Source organism: Eublepharis macularius, chromosome 8, assembly GCF_028583425.1.
Source record: "Eublepharis macularius isolate TG4126 chromosome 8, MPM_Emac_v1.0, whole genome shotgun sequence".
Lineage (NCBI taxonomy): Eukaryota > Metazoa > Chordata > Lepidosauria > Squamata > Eublepharidae > Eublepharis > Eublepharis macularius.
Window position 1 is genome coordinate 73,541,561 of NC_072797.1, and position 25,813 is coordinate 73,567,373.

A 25,813-nucleotide genomic window follows, 5' to 3' on the forward strand; every position below is an offset into this window, starting at 1 on the left:
AAACAAATCCTACTATCTGCAGTTGCAAGAGCTGTGTAATATATGAGTCAGCAGTTTGAAGATTCTGATATAGCAACCCCCATGATCTCAGATTCATATCATACAGCACAGGGGGGGAAAACATTGGAGCTAAAGCAAATCCCATTCTAAGAACTCTCAGACATCACCAAAATATACATCAGGGCTGCCTTGCTAAATTGGACCAAGTGTCTATCATGCAGCATTCTGTTTCCATCTATAGCAGCCAAATGCTTCTAGAAGCAAGGGGATCATTAAGTGGCTGTCCTCTTTCTCTTGTCTTCAACATCTGGCATCCAGGGCTATACTGACTTAGAACATGGAGATTTTTATGAAGCTGAAGTTGGTTCCCAGTTCCTTATTCGCAAGTCCAAACACACGTATTAGGGAAAATTGAAAAGCTCTGTACCCCAAAACAAAGCTTGGAGAAGCACATGACGTACACTTCCATGTTCAAGGGACTCTGCTCACTAAGTGGACCTAGGCTGAGTCCTTCCCCAAAGCCCAGTTCTTGAGTTAAATGATTCAAAGTAGGGTGCCCCCAGGACAAAAGAACAAGAAGAAAGGGGGATAACTGCACCCCAAACCAATCTTTGGATCACCCCAAATCACACAGACCTGCACTCCAGAGACTGCCCCCTACAAGAAGACATGGCCTGGACTCAATTCAAACTGTGGTTCCGGCATAAAGATATTCTATTTGGGCTACCGCCCAGAAGCTTCTATTGGGAAGAGATGCGAATAAGGAACTGGAACAGCTACGTACCCTTTGGTGCCCAAAATGAGGCTTACTCCAGCACATATCATACACCCCTATAGGCAGAGGACTCAGTCCTCCAAGTGGACCTGTGATGCTTCTGGCACTAAGGCCCAGTTCCTGTGCTAGCTGCTCCAAAGTGGGCTGCCCCCCAGAGAAATGCACAGGCTGGAAGGGAGGAGGGGTTGGAAGATCTGCAGCTATATCTGAAGAAACGGAAAGAATGCATCAGTAGGACCATGGAAGAGGCAGTCCTCTACCAGCATGCCCTCCGCCCCCAAACCGAGGCTTACTCCACCACATATCACATACCCGCCCCCAGTCAGGAAGATCTGCTCACCAGGTGGACTAATGATGCTTCTGGCATCAATGCCTAGTGCTAGCTGCTCCAGAGTGGGCTACCCCCCAGGACAAACGTACAGGCAGAAAGTGGGGGAAGCTGCACCCCAAAACAATCTTTGTATTACCTCAAATATATGTGAATAAGGAACTGGAAAAGCTACATGCCTTTTGCACCCCAGAAAACGGCTTACTCCTCCACATATCATGCGATTGTTGATTGCTTTGATAAAGTTTTATGTTTATTTTTAATACCCGTATTATGCATATTTTCATCTCTTTTTATGCATAATTTTAATGCACGTTTTAACACCAATTTTAGTGCACTTTCTAAGTTGCAGCACCAGTTACAATATTGATGTTTGGTGTGGCATCTGCTCTAAAGTGGGCTGCCCCCAGGAGGAAAGCACAGGCAGGAAAAGGGAAGATTACACCCCCAAACTACACCCCAATCTCCTCGAATCACTCAGCCCCACAACTCCAGAGACTACAAGAGTCGCCTACAAGAAGAGATGGACTGGGCCCCAATACAAACACTGCTTTCGTCACCCCAAAATAACTTTTGAAGTACCCACATTCAGAAATTCTATTGTCCTGTACCTAAACTGTTGACCAGCACCTCACTCAGCAGAATATTAACATTATTTATAGCTGTCTTCAAAACTCTCTGTTATCATGAATGCTATTAAGTCCCTTTCATTTTACAAAAACTCTAATATTATGATGTAATCAATACTGTATTTTTATGTTTTTTTAAAAAAATCTGGTAGTACTTGGTTCTGGCTATTTTCTGGAAAGGTGGCACCAAATGCTTTCCCTATCCTTCCTCCCATTTGTTTCTCAGTGCAGTGCTAGAGTGCACCTTGTCTGTACCTTCTTTGATCAATATTCTGGGAATTCACACGTCAGTGACAAAATGGTTTATTTGTTTCTTTAATAACCTGTACATTACCAACATCACGAGGCTGGTAATGTTTAAGAATGCCTTTGGGACACTTTGGACCACATTTAACAACTTTGTGAAGGTGATACTTGGTGTCTGTTTGTACTAGCATTTCCTAAGCTATGTCAGCAGCTTCTGTATGCACTTTGCATTGTTACTAGTATGTTTTCAGTAAATGTGCATTTCACATGGGTTGTCTCTTTACATCAATGTCATCTTACATTGTTTTTTAAAAACGTCTTGGAAAACCAGACTCTCTGATCCTGCATTTGAGGGCAAAAACATGTGTTAATAGAACATCATCCTTATCTACAGAAAGAAGATGATCAAAAGGCCACATCCATTTGGGGAAGACTAGACAGTAAGTTCCTAATACAAGCTTCTGGGAAGCAGCCCAAATAAAATTTCTTTGTGCCAGAACCATCTCTTCCCAATACAAACTTCTGGGAGGCAGCCACCATTTGAATTGGGTCCAGTCCATGTCTTCTTGTAAGGGGCAGTCTCTGGAGCACAGGGCTGTGTGATTTGGGGTAATCCTAAGATTGATTTGGGGTGCAGAGGACATGTAGTTTTTGCAGTTCCTTATTCACATCTTTTCCCAATAGAAGCTTCTAGGAGGCAGCCCAAATAAAATCTCATTGTGCCAACTGCACTCTGAATCGAGTCCAGGCCATGTCTTCTTGTAGGGGGGCAAGTCTTTGGAGTGCAAGGCTGTGTGATTTGGGGTGATCCAAAGATGGTTTTGAGGTGCAGTTATCCCCCTTTCTGCTTGTTCGTTTGTCCTGGGGGCACCCTACTTTGAATCAGTTAAGAACTGGGCTTTGGGGAAGGACCCAGCCTAGGTCCACTTGGTGAGCAGAGTCCCTTGAACATGGAAGTGTACGTCATGTGCTTCTCCAAGCTTTGTTTTGGGGTTTAGAGTTTGTCAGTTTCCCTCAATATTTGTGTTTGGATTTTTGAATAAGGAACTGTGAATAAGAAACTGGGAACCAACTTTAACTTCATACATTTTTTATTTAGCTATCAAAACTTGTAGCCTTTCCACTTTCCGTGTTTGAAAGTGGCACCACTTCTCAGTCCTAGGGTTGCTTACCTCAAGTTGGAAAATTCCTAGAGATTCTGGGGATGGCAGACAGCTCATCAGGGATATAACGTCATAATGTCCCATTGTCTGAAGCTGCCATTTACTCAAGGGCAACTGCCCCTGTAGTCTGAAGTTCAGTTGTTATGTTGAGAGAACTCCTGGAGGCTGGCAACCATTCTCAACCCTCCCGCAAAATGTGAGAATTTCCATTTTGCACAATAAATGTTATAGTCCTTAGATATGCCAAAAAATAAACAAAAATCCTCTGCTGATACTAAACGCTAAATTCTCAGATAAGTTCAAACCTTGCTTCTATTCAGAGGATTTTTTAAATCTGGCCTGCCAATTCACCAGATACTACTTAAGAAATCCCTTAATAGCTTGCAAACTTCTGTGAACTGGCTAAACAAACTGTCTCTAATTATTCTGTTCCGGTGATGGCAAAGATTTCTTCCAGAGTAAAGCTTCTTATGCCAATGGAGCAGAGTAGTTTCATATAACTCATAGAGATGATCCTGACTGACTGAATAAATATTCCAGTGACCCCTATTTTTTGTTTTCTCTGAATTTAGAAATGAATGCCATTGTGCCACTTCACTAAGTCAAACTGGACCCACATCCTGTGGGATGTGGCATATCATCCTAGCTTCATTGAACATGCTGTAGTGGAGAAAAAATAGAAGTCTGAACTGACAATGAGTTCTCAGGAGGGCTTCCACTGAAACAGATAAGAAGGTGATAAATCACACAATAGGAAAGACCGAGTAAAGACGTTTTAAATTCAGGATGCATAATATAGACAACAGCAATTATTTCCCCCTACACTGGACATCTAATTTACATTTGTGCAGTCTTTCCAACGTGAATTCTCAGCGGAATGCCACCCTCTAGGGGTAGGAGTAATTTCTGAATTGCCGCTATATTTCTGTAATGCACCCCCACTTAAAGGATTTCTGTAACGTTTTCCACATGAAACATTCACCACAGCTTCAGACACAGATTCAGACAACAAATCCTCTTTGTATTCCATTCACTTTCATCTAAAGTATATCTGCTTAAAGCAGAGGACTATACTGCTTTCAAAGATCCTTTGTTCCCACAAGTGAGATTTTTTTTTAAATGCTGAAGTATGACTTGTAGTTCATTTTCCACCCCACCCCCTCACCCCCGCTCCATGGCATAAGTAAAGATGTGAAGGCTTGGAAAACATTGGAAAAAATCAGGGGGGGGGGGAAATAAAACAAATCGACAGTAGTAGATAATGGTAATTACTATATATAATATAGACAGTTTCTGCCCAAATAATAGACTTGTTTGTTCACTACAAAAAATTGTTTACCTTCAGCTTCTACCTCTCCCCCCCTCCCCGCCCCCTGCTAAGTGCTTCTAAACATACAGAAATTTTGGATTTCTAGGCATGAGTCAAAAGCATTAAATATAAATCCTAATTTGTGTGTATTTGGAAGCACATCCAGCTGATTCCAATGGGATCTACTACCAGGTAAGTAGGCGCTGGGTTGCAGCCTTAAAACATGACATCATTTTGTACTTGAAATATTGCTTTTCAAAAAGCAGAAGGTTTGCTAATCCCTTTTTAACTGACTCTGCTCCTATATGGTCAATAATATCTTGTCAAGTTTAACTTTAGCTGTTGCTGTTTTACTCACAGCAGAGATAAACAAAATTATTTGCCTGCTTAATTTCTGCATAACTAAGGGTTGCAAAAAGTTGGAGATGCAGCAAATGATTACTTACATCACATGCAGAAAGAGCCTAAAATATACGGATGATGGGAAATACTGTGACACATTAGAAAAGTGTTATCTGTATAAATTCGGAAACTATTTTGGATGTGTTTCTTCTATAGCACTGTATAAACTAAACACATTTGTGCTACAAATCAACAGGTAAATAACCCTTAGAAATTCCTCATTCATTGTCACAATGAGCTTGGTTTTCTTTTGCAGACAGAGAGCCACTCTGCATCTCCAAAAACGCTGTAACAAAAGCCGTTTCCTATGTAAATGTGATTGATTTCATAATGTATTATTCCCAGGTCACCAAGTCTCAGCTTGGCACTGGACACAAGGTTGCACTTCTATTCCATCTCACTATCAGATTACAACGAATCAAAACCCACCAACACCTTATCATCATCAAGAAGTAGAAAAAACTTATAGCGAGAAGTACACTTCCAACACTGAATAAACACCACAGCAGAACCATTCCAGCCCATAACAACACAAATGGTATTTGCATGGTCTTTAGAGAATGAGAAACACTGAACGACTGGGGAAACATGAGCCACCTTTGGGGGCACAGCAGAAAAGGCCCTGCATGCTCCTCCCTATAGCTAATTATCTGAGCTACAGGGACCCCCTAAGGAAGAGAAGGAAAAAGAGACAGACCAGAGGGACTGTCTGAGAAATAGATCCAGAGGAGATAGCTGTGTTAGTCTGTAATTGCAAAATAAAGAGTTCAGTTATCTCATGTATCTGACAAAAACAGCTATTTTTTCTGAGAAATGCAGATGTCAGGCATTGAAGGGCTTTAAATGCCAAAATGGGCACTATGAATCAGGCCTGGTTGGTACTCAGAAGTCCCTGCATTGCCACTTGTTGATTATACCTACATAACTTCACACTTGTTCAGTTGCAGAACATGATAGTCTGCACCAGAAATTATACCACCTCTTATACCACTATTGCATAGGTAATGGCACAGAAAATCTTTAACACCAGCACACTGTTATGATAGAGTAAATCACACATTTTCATTTATTTCAGAATAGAGTTTGCAACTGGGCAATTTACAGCACATGCCAAGCACTTACAATACAGTTTTGCTGTAATTATGTTAAAAGCAGTGCTCAAAATATTTTAATGACTAAAACTTGGGTTTAATATATATGATTCTTTTAAAATTGGTAGTGTTTTCTCTAGATTATATATCCTTAAAATAAATACAAAAACATTCCTGTATTATATACAAATATTGGGATAGGATTTTAGAGAGCAAGACAGATTTTTTTTTATCAAGTTGCTATATTTATGAAAAGGAGAAAAAGGCAGCTAACAAACTACACCACTGCCCTCTGCAGGCCTCTTTCAGAATAGCATGTTCAATCTTTATCCTTAGATAATATCTTCAAAAACAAAGTTTTTGAAAGTTAGGTGGGTGAGTAACCATGTAGGTCTGCAGTAGAACAGCAAGGTTTTAGTCAGTGGCACCTTAGAGACCAACAAGGTTTTCAGAGTGTAAGTTTTTGAGAGAGGAAGCTTTGACTCTCGAACGCTTACACTCTGAAAATCTTGTTGGCCTCTACAGTTTTTGCCAGAGATACAAGACACTGACAGACACTACAGCCTGCTAGGAACTGTTAATTAATAGCTTGACTTTAAAATAATGAAAGACTGCAGCTATAAGACCAAACTGTCCAAAAGCCAGAAATCAAACTTTTTAAAAAATAGCTTTTCCCTTACACATTACAAATTTGCTTATCAAAAAATCAACACATGCTGGCAGTAAACTCACATTTTTTTCAAGCTCATCATAAAACACTGATCAAAACACAACACTTTACCAAATAATGCTGTGATTGCCATTTAGCCATTGCCTCTAAGATATGAATAAAAAAGGGGAAAATGGCTGAAGACGTACCTCTGCTGTTTGTATCAGAACTCTAACATGCAAGTCCAACACAAAAAATTTGTGAAGCTCTAAGTTTCGTACACTAGATCCACATCTGACAAGATTCACCTTTTTTGTCTTCATTTTCACCTGAACTTGTAAGGTGCAGAAAACTCCAAGAGAGCAAAGCAACCAACAGTTGTTAAAGGAGGGATGGCTGAAGCTTTTGCCTTCTCATTAACTAGTGCATGTATTCTAGATATTCAGTAGTTGAAAGAAAATTGCTCTATTGCCATTATTCAGAGCTGAGAAGGGCCAAAGAGTTCCTCTGCCTTTTTTATCATTTATATTGCATAGGCCTCACTCTTAATGAAGACAGAATTTTATAGTACATACACGGCCATACCTGGCCAAATACATTCCATAAATAAGGTATTTTGCATAAGTTATATATATTCATCACCTTCGGATGCCGTCTCAGTAAGTTTTAGGGGCTCCAAAATTCACAGAGAATACACTAATGAGCATACATGGTTTGAAATCTACAACCACTTTAATTATTCTACAAAAATATTAGATACTGAAGAATTATAATTAACTTGTTTTACTAAGAAACTTAACAAGTTGGTTCACTTCTCAGAGGTATACTTTTTGTGAGTTCAACCAAAAAAAGGTTCTTCAAAAACCAAATCCACGTCTATGTGCTCAAACAGCTATCTTTCCCAAGTATGCAGCAATTTGACAAAATACATTTGTAAGACTGTTTGGCTACAGAAACCTGAATGCGATTTCTTATCCCTTGAGAATACAGTCAAACGATCACTATTATTGTGAAGCTCCAGTCCCAGTGGATATGGGATTTCTTGTTGAATATTTGTACACGTTAAAGACAGACAGAAATGCTTGTGGCGGCTTTGGTTAACGTATTCAGCATTGTCACAACCTTTTATTTAAAAGCTCATCTTTTGTGACTATAACAACATATCAAAAGGGCTTTAAATGGACTTTACAAACATGTCAGAATGAAAAGATGTAGAAAACCATTTGCTCATTGAAGCTTTAAAGAGTAACCATCTCTATTTATTTATATTATTGATTTGTACACTTGAGAACCACAAAGAGCTGTCTAAATCACTCTAAATGCTCACCGTAATTGCTTAAAAAGAAAAAAAAATCAGTGTACCAATATAAAAATGATAAATGAATCATAAATGATTTGGATGAAGGAATAGAGGGAATGCTTATTAAATTTGCAGATGATACTAAATTGGGAGGGGTAGTAAACACGGTACAAGACAAAGTCAAGATACTGGATCATCTTCACAGGCTGGAAAACCGAGTTAAAACAAAATGAATTTCAAAAGAGATAAATGAACAGTTCTGCATTTAGGCAGGAAAAATCAAAAGCATAATTATAGGATGGGGGAGACATGTCTTGGCAGTAGTATGTGCAAAAAGGATCTAGGGGTCTTAGTGGAACATACGCTGAATGTGAGTCAGTACTGTGATATGGTAGCTAAAAACGCAAATGTGATTTTGGGCTGAATCAACAGAAGTATAGTGTCCAGATCACATAAAGTGATGGTATTGTTCTACTCTGCTTTGGTTAGACTGCACCTAGAGCACTATGTTCAGTTTTGGACTCCACAATTTAAGAAGGATATAGACAAGCTGGAACATGTTCAGAGGAAGACAATGAAGATGGTGAGGAGTCTGGAGACCAAGTCCTATGAGGAAAGGTTGAAAGAGCTCAGAATGTTTATCCTGGAGAGAAGATGACTGAGAGGTGATATGATAACCATCTTCAAGTACTTGAAGAGCTGTCATATAGAGCATGGCGCAGAGTTGTTTTCCGCTGCCCCAGAAGGTCAGACCAGAACCAACAGCTTGAAATTAAATCAAAAGAGTTTTTGGCTAAACATTAGGAAGTACTTCCTTACAGTTAGAGCGGTCCCTCAGTAGAACAGGCTTCCTCAGGAGGTGGTGGGCTTTCCTTCTTTGGAGGTTTTTAATCTGAAGGTCTCCACAGGCAGTTTCCAACCATACTCAACCAGGGATCTCTTCACTCTTCCGAGCTACCTCCCTGTTCGATGGGTAGGGAAAATCCCCTCTCCTTAGAAGATCTATCTCCTTTCTTTGGCCCCTTTGGGCATCTGCACATACTTCTCAAACCTCCTTGCAAACTTTCCCCAATTCTCCTGCTAGTGTTATAACTGCTCTGCATTAGAACTCCGTCTCCCAACTCTTCAGACTCAATCTCTCTGCTAGGACTCAAAACTAGCCCTCCTCTTTCCAGCTCATGCTACCCAATCAGATCCCTTGGAGTAGCGTGTCAATCAAAGCTCTCTGATTCTGTGATGGATTAATCCTTAATGGTCCTACAACTGTGAGTGTACAGCAATTCCATGCTTTTCAAAACCTGCAATCCGTCACAAATGTCTTCAAATTTTGCTCAGTACAGTTGTAGAATACATGGCGATTAAAAAAATCCCACCAGGAGTTTTGGGGGACTTTCTTTTCAGCCTGACTTATATTTCTCCCTGCCTGTCAGATGGCAAAAATTAAAGATACAGATGCTATAGTAGCATAGGGTGCAACACTTTGCAAATCCTTCTCATATGCACAGCATACTTGCAGTTTCTCTTATAGAAAAGAAATTTTATATCCTAAGTTATAAATAATGCATTATATGTATTTAAATAAGTAAAAGTAAAATAATGATTTTATTAGATCCTAAACTCGATGTAAGGGGCAAGGTCCAAGGAGGGGAATTTCAGTTATTTCAGCAAAATTAATCAACAGTGAGGCTGGGAAAGCAGGCTTAGATCCAGAAAAAACAACTACAAAGGTAGGAGATCTGGAGGATGATTTTGATGCACCTTTAATTATATCAACAGGGAGCTAGTAGCTTCACTCAGATGGGACTGAATTTAGGGTAGAAGCTTGTTCCAGGGCAGCCTGGATGATAAGACTAGTGATTGAATTATAAAATGAAGCTGGATGTCAGTGAGAGGTACTCAGTCTGACAATAGCTGAGGCAGGGCTGGAAGTTCTGCTAAGGTGCTTCGTTCAGGACCAAACTACATGAGACACCCGACACATGTCAGATTCGCAAGTTCACCTGGGTAGTGCAATCAGGCCACCAGCAAGATGGGAGGGAAAAAGTCAGCGAGGGGAGCCCAAAGCTGCCAGGTGTCTACCTGCTGGAAAGAAGAAGGGAAAATTCCCTGCAGGAAGCAACAACACTCAATGTGCAAAATCTCTCTTATAATAATAAATATTTGATTTACAAAGTGCACGTGCCTCTTACTTCTTCAAACAGTGTTACAAATCCATTCATAACTACAATTCCTAAACATACAATAATCCAAAGACGGCGCAGTATACAAATGGACTTAGGTTTGGTAGAAACTCAGTCCAGCTCCAGTCCTTCAAATACTTCCTTTAGTTAGTTTGTTCATTCTTCTCATGTTGTTATTTCAATCCCAGGTTCTTCCAGGTAGGTGATACCGTTCTCAATGTTAAGGGGAAAGAAGGACCGCCACGCTCAATCTGGGGCCGGCTACGAACACAGATTACGTGCCACCTTCTTCAGGAGCGTGTCACACTCCCCCTCCGAGGAACCATCACCACTTCATATCTCTCCCGTCCTGGACAATGGCTAGACCTGCGCTCTCTGAGCTCTCTCTGAGCGCAGGTCTAGCCATTGTCCAGGACGGGAGAGATATGAAGTGGTGATGGTTCCTCGGAGGGGGAGTGTGACACGCTCCTGAAGAAGGTGGCACGTAATCTGTGTTCGTAGCCGGCCCCAGATTGAGCGTGGCGGTCCTTCTTTCCCCTTAACATTGAGAACGGTATCACCTACCTGGAAGAACCTGGGATTGAAATAACAACATGAGAAGAATGAACAAACTAACTAAAGGAAGTATTTGAAGGACTGGAGCTGGACTGAGTTTCTACCAAACCTAAGTCCATTTGTATACTGCGCCGTCTTTGGATTATTGTATGTTTAGGAATTGTAGTTATGAATGGATTTGTAACACTGTTTGAAGAAGTAAGAGGCACGTGCACTTTGTAAATCAAATATTTATTATTATAAGAGAGATTTTGCACATTGAGTGTTGTTGCTTCCTGCAGGGAATTTTCCCTTCTTCTTTCCAACCGGTATTGTTGCAGGAACAGCCATTTTTGGGTTGCAGGTGTCTACCTGCGGCAGAAGGAGCTGCTGCCACTGTTGCTGCTAGACTCAACCATCCCTTGTCACAGATAAGGGAAGGAGGGATGGTTGAGTCTGGCAGTGGTGGCAGGAACAGCTCCTTCTGCCGCTGCTAGCCACCTGGAAGCTTCAGGCTCCCCTCACTGATTCTTTCCCTCCCATCCTTCTGGCCCTGCTGCTGCTGCTCCCACCCCCGAGCTCTCAGAGGAAAACCCGAGTGGAGAGGATGTTTGCAGAGCAGCAGCAGCAGCGCCAGAAGGGTGGGAGGGAAAAAGTCAACGAGGGAAGCCCCAAGCTGACAGGCAGCTAGCAGTGGCAGAAGGGGCTGCTGAGGCTCTCGCCGTCGCTAGACTTAACCATCCCTTCTCCCTCTCTGTGAGAAGGGATGGTTGAACATAGCAGCGGCGGCAGTTCCTTCTGCCACTGCTAGCTGCCTGGCAGCTTCAGGCTTCCCTTGCTGACTCTTTACCACCAGTCCTGCTGATGGCCTGACTACACGACCCAAGTAAATGTTTTGTGAACCCGACATGTGTCGTTTTAAGGCAGCATTTTCTATTATTAAAATGACTTAGGGTGCTCTCTAATTTCAGACTATGCTGAAATCTCTTTTTCGCAATCACACACAATAGGTCACCGCTCAAGGCAAGATTGAGCTGAAATAATTACAGAAGACAAACTTGATCAAAATGGTAATGACATTAATTAAGAAGATTAGTCACTGCCATAGTTGCAGGCCCCTGTTGTTCTCCTTCACCAAAAAAGCATGGTCACATTTTTTTTAATGATAACAGATCAAAGCAGGTAATAGCTGAATCAGTTAGGCACAGAATTAAATGCCCTGGAAATATCAAAACTCATTACAGTAATCATATAATTACCTCCCTGCCAAATCTTTTAATCTGATCCAAATATATGTACCATGTTAAGATTTTAGTATACTGTGTACCAACACAGTGTCACAAAATGAGACTGGAGCTAATATTTCTATGGTTTCAAGATTACCTCAACATACTCAAGAGATAGTAGGATTCTAGTATTTAAAACAGATGTTATATCGAAGAACACACATATACTGTTATTTGTCAGAAAGGCTACTGTTATAAGGATCTTAACTCAACATCCAGGGCAAGTCTTGTAAGTAGAGATGGGCACGGACTGGCATTCGCCTACAGACTGCCGGTTCGGGGTTCGTGGGCTTCCACGGACCATGGACCACGAACTTTTAATGGACCAGGCCCGGTTCGAGAACCGGTTCGATTCAGAAAGGCCTTGTTTTTCCTACACATTTTCACTTCAGTCGACTTTCCCCACCAAAGGTTCTCATGTAACGCTCCTCGATTATCACTTTTCCAAAGAGACAAACAACAACTTCCCCTCCCCTATTCTCACTGACCCTTACCCGCCCTTGGGGGAAGGAGAGATACTTGTGCTCCTGTCCAAGAGAGGTGGCTGCCCACAAAACCCACCTACATGGGGCTGCATCAACAAGAGACGCCCTCCCCGGGGGCGGGGAGACCAACTCTCCATGATGGGCAATGAATGGATGTATTTGAGTGAAAGCCAACTCCGCAACAGGAGATCATGGAGCAATTCAAAGGCCCCTTGCTGGAATGGAAGGCACGGGAGGGAGGGAAAGGATGTCTTCCACACCTTGAGGGAAGGAAACTCATGCTACCCTGATCAGAAGGAGCCTCTTTGGGCAGTGGACAACGAGTCCCATCTCAGTGACGTGGTGTGTCAGTTTGCTTGCTATCAAGCAAGCTGACCTGGGCCACTGTCCTACTTCTCACCAGACTTTGGGGATTGACCCTCAGAGGGGCCCTTGCACTTGCGGAAGCAGGACAGTCGGTCGCCGATGAAACCCACTTCACCGAACATGGCGGCATTGGCAAAGGAAGGATATGCTGGTTGGGGTTCAAGTGGCTGGCGAGAGGGTGGCCACCATGTGGGAGAGGTGAGTTTCAATGGCGGCCACCCCCTCCCTGCAGGGGCTCCCTTCACTGGCCCCAGTTGGGCTTTGAGTGGCTAGCGAGAGGGGAGCAGGGCGATATTCCCCGCCAGGAAGGAAGGTGTCTGCTGGCGGCGGCTGCTGGGTCTGGCAGGCCCAGGGAGGTGGCACCGAGCCGCCTCCCCTGAGGGGGCGGGGGATCTGGCCGCTCACTGGCAGTACCTCCCATGTGCCCGGCCGCTGGGCCAAAGTGGAGCGGGGCGGAATCCCCGCCAAGGAAGGGAGGTGGGTGAGGATGGCGGACGGCAGGCCCGGGGAGGCGTTGCCAAGCTGCCTCCCCTGAGGGGTCAGGGGCTCTAGCCGCTCACTGGCAGCACCCCCCATGTGCCTGGCTGCTGGGCCAAAGGAGAGTGGGGCGGAATCCCCGCAAAGGAAGGGAGGTGGGTGAGGATGGCAGCCGCCGGGCCCGGCAGGCCCGGGGAGGCAGCACCAAGCTGCCTCCCCTGAGGGGCTGGGGGGTCTGGCCGCTCGCCGGTGGCACCCCCTATGTGCCCGGCCACCGGGCCAAAGGGGAGCGGAGCGGAATCCCCGCCAAGGAAGGGAGGTGGGTGAGGACGGTGGCCGCCGGGCCCAGCAGGCTTGGGGAGGCGGTGCTGAGCTGCCTCCCCTCAGGGGGCGGGGAGGTCTGGCCCCGCGGGAGTGTGCCGGTACTGTCACTGGGGTAGAGTTGACATTTGCCCGGTGGGCAGCCTGATTCCCCCCCGCTATTGGGGGACCGCACCTGAAGTGCTGACTGCCGACTTAGCATGCTTACGGTGGCAGCTGACCTCGCCCACCTTCCTGCCTTGCCAGAAAGGGGCATGGCGTGTCACCCTTGGGTGGATACAGAGACTGGATGTGTTGTCGGGAGGAGGGTACTGGGACAGGTCTTGTCGTCATGAGGAGTGGGGGGGATTTCCCCCATTTCCTCCAGGCCAAATTCGAGCGTGCTGGTATTCTTCCGGGGGGGGAGGAGGCCACATTCCCCCATGGGCGACCTGATCCCCCAGCTATTGGGTGACTGCACCTGAAGTGCCATCTTAGTGTGCTTACAGCGGCAGCTAACCCCACCCACCTTCCTGCCTCGCCAGAAAGGATGGGAGGGACAACAGTCATGTTTTGTCAACATACAAATTATAATGGAAGTAGTTGGGTTTATAAAGAATAAGAGGAGGTACTTAGAAGGTGCCAGGGACAGGGCTTGTCGTCAGGAGGAGGATACCAGGGACAGGGCTTGTCATCAGGAGGAGGAGATGAGGGACAGGGCTTGTCGTCAGGAGGAGGACGCCAGGGACAGGGCTTGTCATCAGGAGGAAGATACCAGGGACAGGGCTTGTCGTCAGGAGGAGGATACCAGGGACAGGGCTTGTCATCAGGAGGAGGATACCAGGGACAGGATGTGTCATCAGGAGGAGGATAACAGGGACAGGACGTGGCTGGAAATGCCCCCCCCCAAGTCACCCACTATTTATGGAGTGAAAAAGGCTTTGAAAGGAGTGAAGCGGAGAGAGCCCCCCCCCAAACGTGCTGCCAGTCACCAGAGAGTAGGTGTTTCACAGAGGCCAGCAGCAGTCTTCCCCCTTCACCTCAAAAGCCAGGCTGGAAATGTCCGCCCAAGTCACCCACTAAAAAGGCTTTGAAAGGAGTGAAGCAGAGAGCCCCCCCCCCAAAGCAAGCTGCCAGTCACCAGAGTGTTGGTATTCCACAGAGGCCAGCAGCAGCCTGCCCTGCACCTCAAAAGCCAGGCTGGAAATGTCCGCCCAAGTCACCCACTAAAAAGGCTTAGAAAGAAGTGAAGCAGAGAGCCCCCCCAAAGCGAGCTGCCGGTCACCAGAGTGTAGGTGTTTCACAGAGGCCAGCAGCAGTCTTCCCCTTGCACCTCAAAAGCCAGGCTGGAAATGTCCGCCCAAGTCACCCACTAAAAAGGCTTTGAGAGGAGTGAAGCAGAGAGCCCCCCCCAAAGTGAGCTGTCAGTCACCAGAGAGTAGGTGTTTCACAGAGGCCAGTAGCAGTCTCCCCCTTGCACCTCAAAAGCCAGGCAGGAAATGTCCCCCCAAGTCACCAACTATTTAGGGAGAGAAAGGCTTTGAAAGGAGTGAAGCAGAGAGAGCCCCCCAAAACGTGCTGCCAGTGGTCCTAGGGTGGGTGTTTCACAGAGGCCAGTAGCAGTCTTCCCCCTGCACGTCAAAAGCCAGGCAGGAAATGTCCCCCCAAGTCACCCACTATTTAGGGAGAGAAAGGCTTTGAAAGGAGTGAAGCAGAGAGAGCCCCCCAAAACGTGCTGCCAGTGGTCCTAGGGTGGGTATTTCACAGAGGCCAGTAGCAGTCTCCCCCTTGCACCTCAAAAGCCAGGCAGGAAATGTCCCCCAAGTCACCCACTATTTAGGGAGAGAAAGGCTTTGAAAGGAGTGAAGCAGAGAGAGCCCCCCAAAACGTGCTGCCAGTGGTCCCAGGGTGGGTGTTTCACAGAGGCCAGTAGCAGTCTTCCCCCTGCACGTCAAAAGCCAGGCTGGAAATGTCCCCCCAAGTCACCCACTAAAAAGGCTTTGAAAGGAGTGAAGCAGAGAGAGCCCCCCAAAACTTGCTGCCGGTCATCAGAGAGTGGGTGTTTCACGGAGCCTAATAGCAGTCTTCCTCCCCTTGCATCTCATCAGCAGCCAAAAAAGAACGTGGGGGAATGAAGGCAAGAACTCAAGCAGACAACGCCCAAAGCTGCCTTGCACCCACTGTGGGTCTGTGAGTGGGGTGGTGTCAGAGCACAATAGAACCCACCAGCAACCCAGAAAAAAGGAAGAGATTTGGGGGCGGGGGTTAAGCCCGAGAAGAACCCAAGGACTCAAAACGCAGAAAGAAATCAGAGTAACCTGATAGTGCGGTAAAAGGATTTTTTTAAAAGTGCTCTCAAGAAAACTACAATAGAAAGGAGGAGAAAAAAATTAAACAGGAATGGAGAAAAGAGAAAGCTCTCTTGCACCAGAAGCCCCAAAGTCCTAAGGCACAAGCCGCGCTCTCACACGCACAAAAAAAACTTCCCCATAGCAAGCAGTTGCTGAGCTTAGAAGCTAACTCGCGTCCCCGCGCCAGCAAAATGCAGCGGGGCTTCGCGCGCTTTGTCTTTTATGCAGAAAGGCTGGTGATCTCTGTTTGGCTGACAGAGCTGCCAATCAAGGTTTTCTGGGCTAAGATTGGTGTGTTCCAAACGGGGAAGGTGGCTCCACCGTTGCCTAGGAAATTGTTTGAGCAGGAATCCTGGCATGACGGGCCAACGGACACACGGACAGAAAGCCCCAATGTTCGGCGCTTTCGTGAGAAAAACACAAGCCCATGGCCCGCGTGTTCGCGAAGCACGAACTGGGTAAGTTCGTGACGAAATTAGGTCCGTTATGTGGACCATGCCCACCTCTACTTGTAAGCCATCTAGATGGATGTTAAGTAGCCTGATAAATGCATGGGGGAAGGGATTGAAACCCAATCTCTATTTGATAGCCCAAGCTATGCTGGGCAGGGGAAGAGAAGACAAGAGCTTTCAGAGGAAGGGACGGTCTCTGAACCTTTCAGTGGTAAAAAGAAATCTTTCCATTATTGACCTTCACTCGCTGTTCTACCTGTCCTTTGAGCATATATGCAGAGAGGCAAGAATTTTCATGTTGTTGCACTCCATGCATGGAAGTGTTTCCAAAGAGCAGGAGGGAAACTGTGGCTCTACAGGGCTTGTAGCCCATCTGATGGTTCTGACGTATGGACTGAGCACTACCACTTTATACAATAAACCTCTCCTCCTCCTCCTCCTCCCTCCCTCTCTCTCTCTCTCTCTCACACACACACACACACACACTAAATTAAGTATAATCCAGTATGTGATAGAAAAGCAAACATTTGTTATAGTATGGAGGATAAAAAAGCAGAACCAACTAGGCATTTCGTCCTGCAGAGCCCCAACAACATCTGAATTGTAAAAAGCACATCGGTTTAGTGCATAAAGCTAAGTTAGTGGAGAACGAACAAACTGAACAGGATTGACTTATATTAATGGAATATTTCCTAGTCATTTGAACCAATGAAGATCACATTCTTCCTCAAATGCTGAAGTAACAATTCTTAGTGCAGTAAAAGCTTTGTTATTCAGCACTCATTGGGAATGGGGTGGGGGTGCTAGTTAATTAAATGTGCCAGATACTTAAGTTTTGCCCCAGGCCCTACCCACAGCAACTCAACCCCAACCTCACCAGCTGGAGTTCCCCCCAGAGCACAAAACCATCCTAAGCAACAGGCAAACAAGTGAGCCAGTTGCTGTGGAGCCTGTTAGCAGCACCTCACTGCTCAAGGCAGATTGAGGGGGAAGGAGGCCACTGAGGATGACGTCAGCTGGCAGGGTCAGCAAGCCAGCAACAGCTAGAGGCATCAAGCTGAACAGCTAGACAGGGATGGAGTGGGGCATGTGAACGCCTGAAGACACACGGTTATGGCGGCTAAGGGGAGGAGTTTACCTTCTGGGTGACGTTGGTTAACTGAGCAACCTGGATAATCAACAGCTGGATAACAAAGCTTTTACTGTATACATTAGTAAAGTGCATCAGAATTCTAATCTACTATTTCATTAATCTATTATCAAAATCTAATCCCCAAACTGGACAAATTGTAACATTGCACAGCAAGGCTACGCCCATAAATCTGTGTACATCAGGCTCATCCAAAAGAAAAATAAACAAATGTAGTTCTTTGTGGCACTTGTGCAAAACAAACGCTAACCATTTTTAAAAAAACAATTAGTACATTGGTTCCAAATCATGGAGCATATATTCAGAAAGAAATCACTGGCTCAAAGGGACAATGTTGGATGTCTGAAAGGGTACCTCAGTGAAATCAAAAGGCAAGTCTAGAGATCACATCTTCCTTGGAGTTTGCAGTCTGTCCCTTTCTCTTTTCAGTCTATCTCCCACTTCTACCATAGTGGGAAAGAGCCAACAGTGGAAATTCAGCAACCAGCACGGGGAGGAAGAGCCATGTAATTGTCCTCCTTTTTATCAGCTCCGGAGGCAGGACTTCTCTTTGTCCTAATTGTCCTGCAGAGCCTGCCTGTCTATCAGGGCAACTGCTATTGTTTTCTCTAACTAGACCTTCCAGGAAAATGCACAGCCTGCCTGTCTATCAGGGCAACTGCTATTGTCTTCTCTAACTAGACCTTCCAGGAAAATGCACAGCCTGCCTGTCTATCAGGGCAACTGCTATTGTCTTCTCTAACTAGACCTTCCAGGAAAATGCACAGCCTGCCGGTCTATCAGGGCAACTGCTATTGTCTTCTCTAACTAGACCTTCCAGGAAAATGCACAGCCTGCCGGTCTATCAGGGCAACTGCTATTGTCTTCTCTAACTAGACCTTCCAGGAAAATGCACAGCTAACTGCTTTTAGTATATCACCAGACGAACAATTTATTTGCCATGAGGCAAACATGAAGGTGGGGATTTCAGAAACACACAATACATAATGTTGTTATAGAAAATAGCAGATTCTTTTGCAGAATTGAAGAGTTATATATACCCACATCTATTAAAGAATGAAATTTGTCTACATAAGCACCTGACTTTACCTTGTAATATTTATCCAAGTCTAATTTATGGTACAAGTTAGAGCAAGCACTGTAAGAAATATGTATGATTAATTCTATTCTGTCTGCAGCAAGATTGACAGAATAGGCCCATCTTCTCCTCAAAAAGCAAACATCTGAAAAGCTCTGAGGGCTTGTAAACATATCCATTAGGGACTTAATTAAGAAGGACTGGAATAATCTCTCATAGTATGCAAAGCTTATTCCCACCATCTAACACATGATTAGCTAGTGCATTAATTCCCTAAACCAAGACAGACTTTCTTTGTGAATTATGAATAAGCTATTCCAAACATTTTTCATTCTTTGACAAATCTCACAAGTCAAATTTAATACATTTCTCTTGGTGACGATGGTCATGACAGACACGAGTAAAAATGTCAAGGTGAGCACATATCTCTGAGGTGCAGAGGGCTGCTGGTACAGTCATGAAGGACTCTGGAATAGTATTTTATATCAAAACTCCATAACCTTCCGATTTATTAAACTTCACAGTTCACTCATTTTATAGCTATTGGCATAAAGCAGTTATTTGCAAATCTCTCAGTTATGAGTTCATCTCAATCCTCCACCTGGACTGCATGAAAAGGAGTGACTTCTTTGACTGACAGATATGTATAATACATAAGTCATTTTAGACAGTAATTTCTTGGTCTCATAAATGATAACTGTGATATCAAAACCCAATTATAAAACTGGAGTCCACATAATATAGGCTGCAGAAAACTGCAGGAGGAAAAGACATCACTAATAAACCGTTTGTACTTTATTTTAAGCCATCTAAGCCTTGTGCAGACTCACACGATCCCTTCCACTAGGGTTGCCGTCCCCTTAGTGGAGCCAGGGGATCCCCCACTCCTAATCTCCACCCCTGCGACCACTCACCCTGCCGAAAGGGGGGAAAGGTGGGGAAACAGGCCTCCTGGGGCATGCTCCTGAGGCGGCACGATGACATTACTCCCATTTGGGATGACATTACTCCCTAACTGACTCAGTGCAAAGTGCTCGCACACTCCCAGGGCTGTGTGATGTCACTTCCCAGCCACATCCCTCACCAATGGGATTAAAGGGACTGTACTTTGGACTTCCCAGCCTGTATTGAACAACTTCCCTGGGATCTCCCTATTGCACATACAAGAGTTGTGCTGCTTCAGGTCACACATAAGATGGAGCACACATTACCAATGCCTCAACAACTTAACTGGTTGTTAATCCATTTCTTTTGCCTTTAAATCCTTAACCTCACTCCCACTTGTTCTCATATACTGTCCCATTATTTGAGATCTACCAATGAGGCTCTGCTCTGAAAACCATCAATGGCCATCTTTTAGGACACTTCTGCAGCCATCACAATATTACATAAGTCCCTCCTCTGAAGCACCATGTAGCTTTTGGAATATAGTAATATCTAATATACAGCGAAGAAAACAAGATCCTGCAGAGGGCACCAAGTTCTATATAGACAGGTCTGTAGGAGAAGTTCTTACTTTGTCAAGGACATTCACTCTTGGTCTGTTTGCATAATGCTAATCTTAAAATGTCCTCCTAGAACTCTCCACACTTCACTCTCTCTCTCAATCTAGCTAAGCAGCTAGGTATATTTCTCCACTTTCCTATCCAGTTCTAATTATAAAGCTAGGGTTCCAGGTCCCTATACCATCCTGGTGGGAGGTAGGGGACCTGGGATTTACCTTGTGTCACCCCCTCATGTACTCCCAGAGAGTTGTGCTGTGGAATCAGATTTCTTTGCTAATATTATGAGTTCATGATATATAGTCTTATAAATTTATACAGAAAAACTTTTTAAAAATCCAATAAATATTTGACCCAAGCTAACATCACCACAATAGTTTATATCACAATTAAGTGTGGTCGACATGCTTCTTTTATATTAGTGAAGAGAACTGGGTGATGTGACCCTAGAAATATAAGTTTTCCCCACCGTTGAAACAAGACACTGTATTTTACAAATCCCAAATACCCAGAGATTGAAAATTTAATTTTACATGAGGTGAAAAATGACCATGTTAACAGGATTAATTTTATTTTTAACCTGGGCGTTTTTTCTGCTCCAAGAACACATCTTTCTATGATTAGGTAGCTGTCCTGTAAGGAACACCTGCATCTTTCAAAAAACTTTGAAATACTTCTCTGGAGAAAAGTTTTCTGGAAAAAACAAACAAGTGGGTACCCCAAACACATTTAATTGGCTGAAGTTATTATTTTTTTTAACCCTGGGCACTTTTTTGTGTACAGAACGAAAACTATAACTGGCTATATGTTGGAGACATTCGCTGCAAGGTCAAGAACATTAAGCCCCACTATATAGAATGGGACTTTGGTGGGGACTTGTTTAGCATTGCTCCCACAGTTACTAATGTGCAAATAACAATTTCCTCCTATGAGGGAAAAAATATAGGGCCATTTCTGCATGCATTCTGTCAAAAGAGAACAACTGTGGTAAGACTTTACCACAGATAAGAATTTACCACAGCACAGAGCCAAGGTTAAACTGTTATAAGCAAACATTTACATGTTAAAATAAGTTAAATATATAAGGAAGGAATTTCATATCGCAGATTATTTTAAATAAACTTTTTTTCACTAGATGGCAGTATAGTATCACCAAATAACACAGCTTACAGCTCTTAAACCCAAATTTAACTAAAGATAGCTGTAATACTCGGGTTTATCGATTGGCAGACTATAGAGTTGCCCACCACTGATCTGCGAATTTCCTCTTATTTATTTATTTAGAACATGTATAAGCTGTCTTTCTACCTTATGGCGCACAAGGCAGCTTACAGCAAACATGAAATTAATAAAAAACATCAATTTAAAAACACAATGTAAAACTATTAATAAATAGCAAGGTAGTCAAATGCAGATCTAAATAAGACTCTCTTCAGCTGCCTCCTCATAATCAGACATGAGTGGGCTAGGCACATCTCCCTGTGAAGGGAGTTCCATAATCGTGGGGCTGCTACCATTTTTACTACCATTATGGATGCAGTTTGCAAATTTCTCACACTAAAACACTTTCAATTAAATCCTCTTAAAGCAAATGGAACTACTAAGAATTTTTCGGATTAGAACTGTGATGACTTGAAACCATTATAATAACTGGAAACTTTTTAAACACTTGCTCTAACAACTATGTACATTAATTCTGACTCCAAAGCAAAAAGAAAAATTCCACTTCAGTAGCAAAAATAACATATCTTTGTATCAACACTTGTCGTTTAGGGCCATTTCACATGTTATGAAATGAAATTCACATATGTACATCTTGTATGGTAGCTGTTCACGGGCATTTCATTGTTATGTTTAAACACTGGAAAGCAGTTCTCAATTTTCACATTTCTTCTACTGATCCACAATACAAGATGCATTTATGCATGCTTATGACACATTTCTCTATATGCAGTTGTTTTCTGTAGAGGCAAAACATATTACACAAGCCAGTGACAATACCCCAATAATAAAAACTTCCAAGTAGAAGTTGCCACTTTCTGGTGCCCCCCCCCATTTAAGATGGCTTTCTTGGCACCTACTATAGCCCATTCTTTTTCTATACTGGCCCTTTGAGAGGTGGGGGACACTATCTTTAGAAGTCTTAGTAGTTTTCAATGGAATTTACACTATGTATCTTCTTAGGGAGGGAATAAATTGGGTTTTACTGCATTTTGTATGCTGTTAATTTTTGGAATTGTTAACTGCTTTGAGCTACAAGGGACACCAGGGTATAAATATTTTTTGTGGTGCAAACATACATTTGTTACACAATTCTTGTTTTGAAAACATGATGATGTGTGCACTCATGTAGACAGCCCTGCATAAAACTAATTGTTTATTTCTACAAATAGTTACTTTTTGAGTAGAATTCTGTAACACAATACCTTGACTCAAATAGTTCGCTGTGAGCATTGTTCCTTAGATTGTCTTTGAATTTTTGTATTCCTAGTTCTATTACATTGTTCACTGGATGTCTTATACCAAACAATTACATTTTGTTTTCTCTGTAATCCTCCTGAGTCTCAGTGAGAAAGGCAGGCTATAAATAATTAGCCACGAAAATAAAAATAAGAGGCCCCCAACCATTTCCAGAATAACAGCCTATTAGCACTTTAGCTGCTCTAAGACAGGAACTATTATTAGGCAATGACCACTAAAACACAGATGAATGAACAAACCTAGCCTTCTTCAGAACAGTGCTAAATACACACATCACATTTTGGTTCTGGGTGAAATGGATAGAATATAAATATGTTTACAATGGTGATGTCTTTTAAAAAGGGGTGGGTCTAATTCTCCTGTTCCTATCTGGGGTCCAGACTTGGTGCATGGTGCAGAAAACTATTCCCTTTGGTTGCTGGAGAAGGTACTGTTTCATCAACTACAACACATGACATTAAAGGAACTGGACTCCCTTGAGTAAAATAAAATGAAAAAGCACTATACAACCAGTTCTATACATTGCAAGCCACTCTGAGCACCTCTAACAGAAAGGCAGCTAACAAATGTTTTAAATAATTAATACAGTCCAGAATTATCCATGCACATTTTCTCCCAGCAAATAGTAAAAACTGTAACTGTCCTTCTGTCAAATGACCTGATCTTTTCATCAGATTTCAAAAGTAATAGCAAGGGCAATGGGTCAGCCTTTGGTGCTGTCCTCTCAAATATCCTAACACAAAGAGAAGTCTCCAGGTATTGACAAGGAACAAAGGGGGGGGGGTATGGTCATCCTCTGGAAGAGCAGGAAGCACAAAGCAACTGCCTTGCTTAAACACATGAGACAGCCCGCTGTCATCACAGCCTGTTTTTTTCCAAACATGGGGAAAACACAGATGCATAAAGAAGCAGCAATATTTAAATGTATACCGACAAGTGTACGAAAACAGAAGTTCTCCAATAAGGGTCCTTATGGGCAAGAGAAGCTCTGCTGCCCGTTGGTTTCAGTGGGAAGCCTGACACAAGAGGATGCAAAGTAAGGGGGGAAATGACAAGGAATAGCTCCAGGTGCACTTCTCAATCACTGGCGGTTCTACTCTATGGCAAGTTTTAATAGCGGAAAGCTGCCCTTGGAATGCCTTCCCCCCACCCCCAGCCACACTAGTGAAGTGTCAAACTAGGATACAGGAGTTCAGATTTCCAGTGTACCATGCTTACTGAATGACCTTGTGCCAGTCGCTGTATCTCAGCCTATTTTAAAGCTCTGTTGTGAAGGAGGAAAAAAGGGAGAAGTATAAAATCACCCTGAGTACGCTGGTGGATAACATATACAAATATATACAAAAAGTATTGGGACATGTCCTTCCCACAATTGCCTCGTGTCAATAATTGTAATTTTAAAAGGATTTAACAGCACAGCAACTCTGAGCACACTGAGGCGACAACTGCAGAGGGAAGCAAGGATAGCCTGAAGTTTCTTCCTTGTTAATAAAAAAGATTTGAACCCAGAGTCCTTGCGGATTTGTTACAAGATCCAGCGGTGATGAGGAAAATCATTTATTATGAGACAGACGCCTGTGGGGTGCAGCAGACAAAAAGGCAGAGAATGTTTCGAGCCACCGCACTAGGCACTCCCCTTTAGCCTCAGCTGGCTCACAGAGCTGTGGCAAAAGTGAACAGGAGGAGCTAGGTCAGGCTGCTTCCACACGTTGGATAATCCACTTTCAATACTCTTTGCTGAACATTTGGAACGGCTTTTCCATGTGTAGAACAAGAAATCCACTTCCAAAGGATTGCTAAAGTGCATTGAAAGTGCATTATTCAATGAGCGTGGAAATGGCCCCAGATAGATCAAGTCCAGCCCACTTAGATGAAGGGGCTAATAAAATACCATCGTGTTAAGTGAGAGACCAATGAATATGAATGCACAGGGGCTTTTTGTCAAAAACTAACACATTTTTATTTTATCCCGTCTGTCTTGTCCACCAAAAAGCGCGACGTATTAAACCCCCGGACTGAAAGGTTGACCAGAATCGAAACCGGGCGGGGCTGTTTCACCTCTCTCTCCGCACGTGGCTGGCGGGGAGGCGTTCGGAACAGCTACCAGTCGTCGCAGGACTGTTCCTTAAGATTTCGTATTGAGGTCACTAAAGTCCGGTTTCCCACGGAAACTAATGGGAGGGTCTCTCTTTTTAAAAACCTGGCAGGTCCTCTGAAGTTGCTACAGGCGGTTGTATCGGGGCGCGGCTTTTTCACTCACCCACAGCGATCACACTCGCGTCTGCGCACGCTGCACTCCACGGGCAGCTCCCACAGGCCCTGGCAACTGTCCTCCTCCGTTGCTGCTTCGCTCTCGCTGATAGTGTGGCTGGCCAGATTTTCCCCGCTGCCCGCCGCCTCTTCCTCCATGGCCAGTGAAGGGGCGTCCTACTCCTACCGGGGTAGCCAGGTTTTAGACAGCAGCACTAGGACCCTGTAAGGATGGCACGAGCGCCCGAAAAAGCAGGCGCGAGACGGAAGTGGCTGCCAGCGTCTTCACATGATTGGAAGAGGGCCGCTCGTTCCCTGTCTCGTTGCCTTGCAGCCGCCTTTGCAAACCTTCGGTCAACCGGGCGCCGGCGCGACGAGCGTTCGGCTCTTTAAAAGCTCCGTGAAACGATTGAACTGCCTCTCCCTTTCCTCTGCAGGAAGAGGTGCAGTTGGTGGCCTCGATATGTTTTAAATATGAAAACGAAAGGAAGTTATTGTTTGCCTCTTGGAAATGAGCCTTACCTACTCTTTGGAGTTTATTGCTAAAGAGGAAACGCACATTAAAGCCTCACATGGTCAATCTACAACTACTGGTAAACTTGGAAAGTGTTTAGATTAGGCTGGGTCGTGTAATATGAGGTTAGGGTAATCAATTGCAGGAGTGGAGTGGAGTTCACCAGACATTTCAACCGATGTCCAGGCTAGGCAGATCAGTTCCCCTAGAGAAAATAGCAGCGTTTTAGTCAAGCTCCACCTTCACATCCTTACTCAGCTCCTTCCCCTCCCAAACTCTGCCCAGTCTTCAGGAATTATCCAAGCAAGAATTGGCAACTTGTAAAGGGAAAAAATCCAGGGGACTGGCCCACTGCAGGGCTCCTGGTTGCCAAATTCCGGGTGGGGGCAGGAGTTCTAGTCTTAGAATTGATTGCCAGACTACAGAAATCAGTTCCCCTGGAAGAAATGGCAGCTTCAGGCAGTGGACTGTATGGCACCCTGCCCCTGCGGAGCTCCCTCTCCTCCCTCCTCGGG

At 44.1% G+C, this 25,813-nt stretch overlaps 1 protein-coding gene across 1 annotated transcript in view; it reads right to left on the reverse strand.

The window, feature by feature from the left end:
- The window catches only part of DTWD2 (DTW domain containing 2), a 96,709-nt gene extending 71,183 nt beyond the window's left edge, over positions 1-25,526 (reverse strand). The window contains exon 1 of the mRNA XM_054986159.1: positions 24,795-25,526. Within this exon, the coding sequence (XP_054842134.1) occupies positions 24,795-24,943 (149 nt within the window). The 5' untranslated portion in view covers positions 24,944-25,526. The remainder of the gene's footprint in view (positions 1-24,794) is intronic.
- Positions 25,527-25,813: the final 287 nt, after the last annotated feature.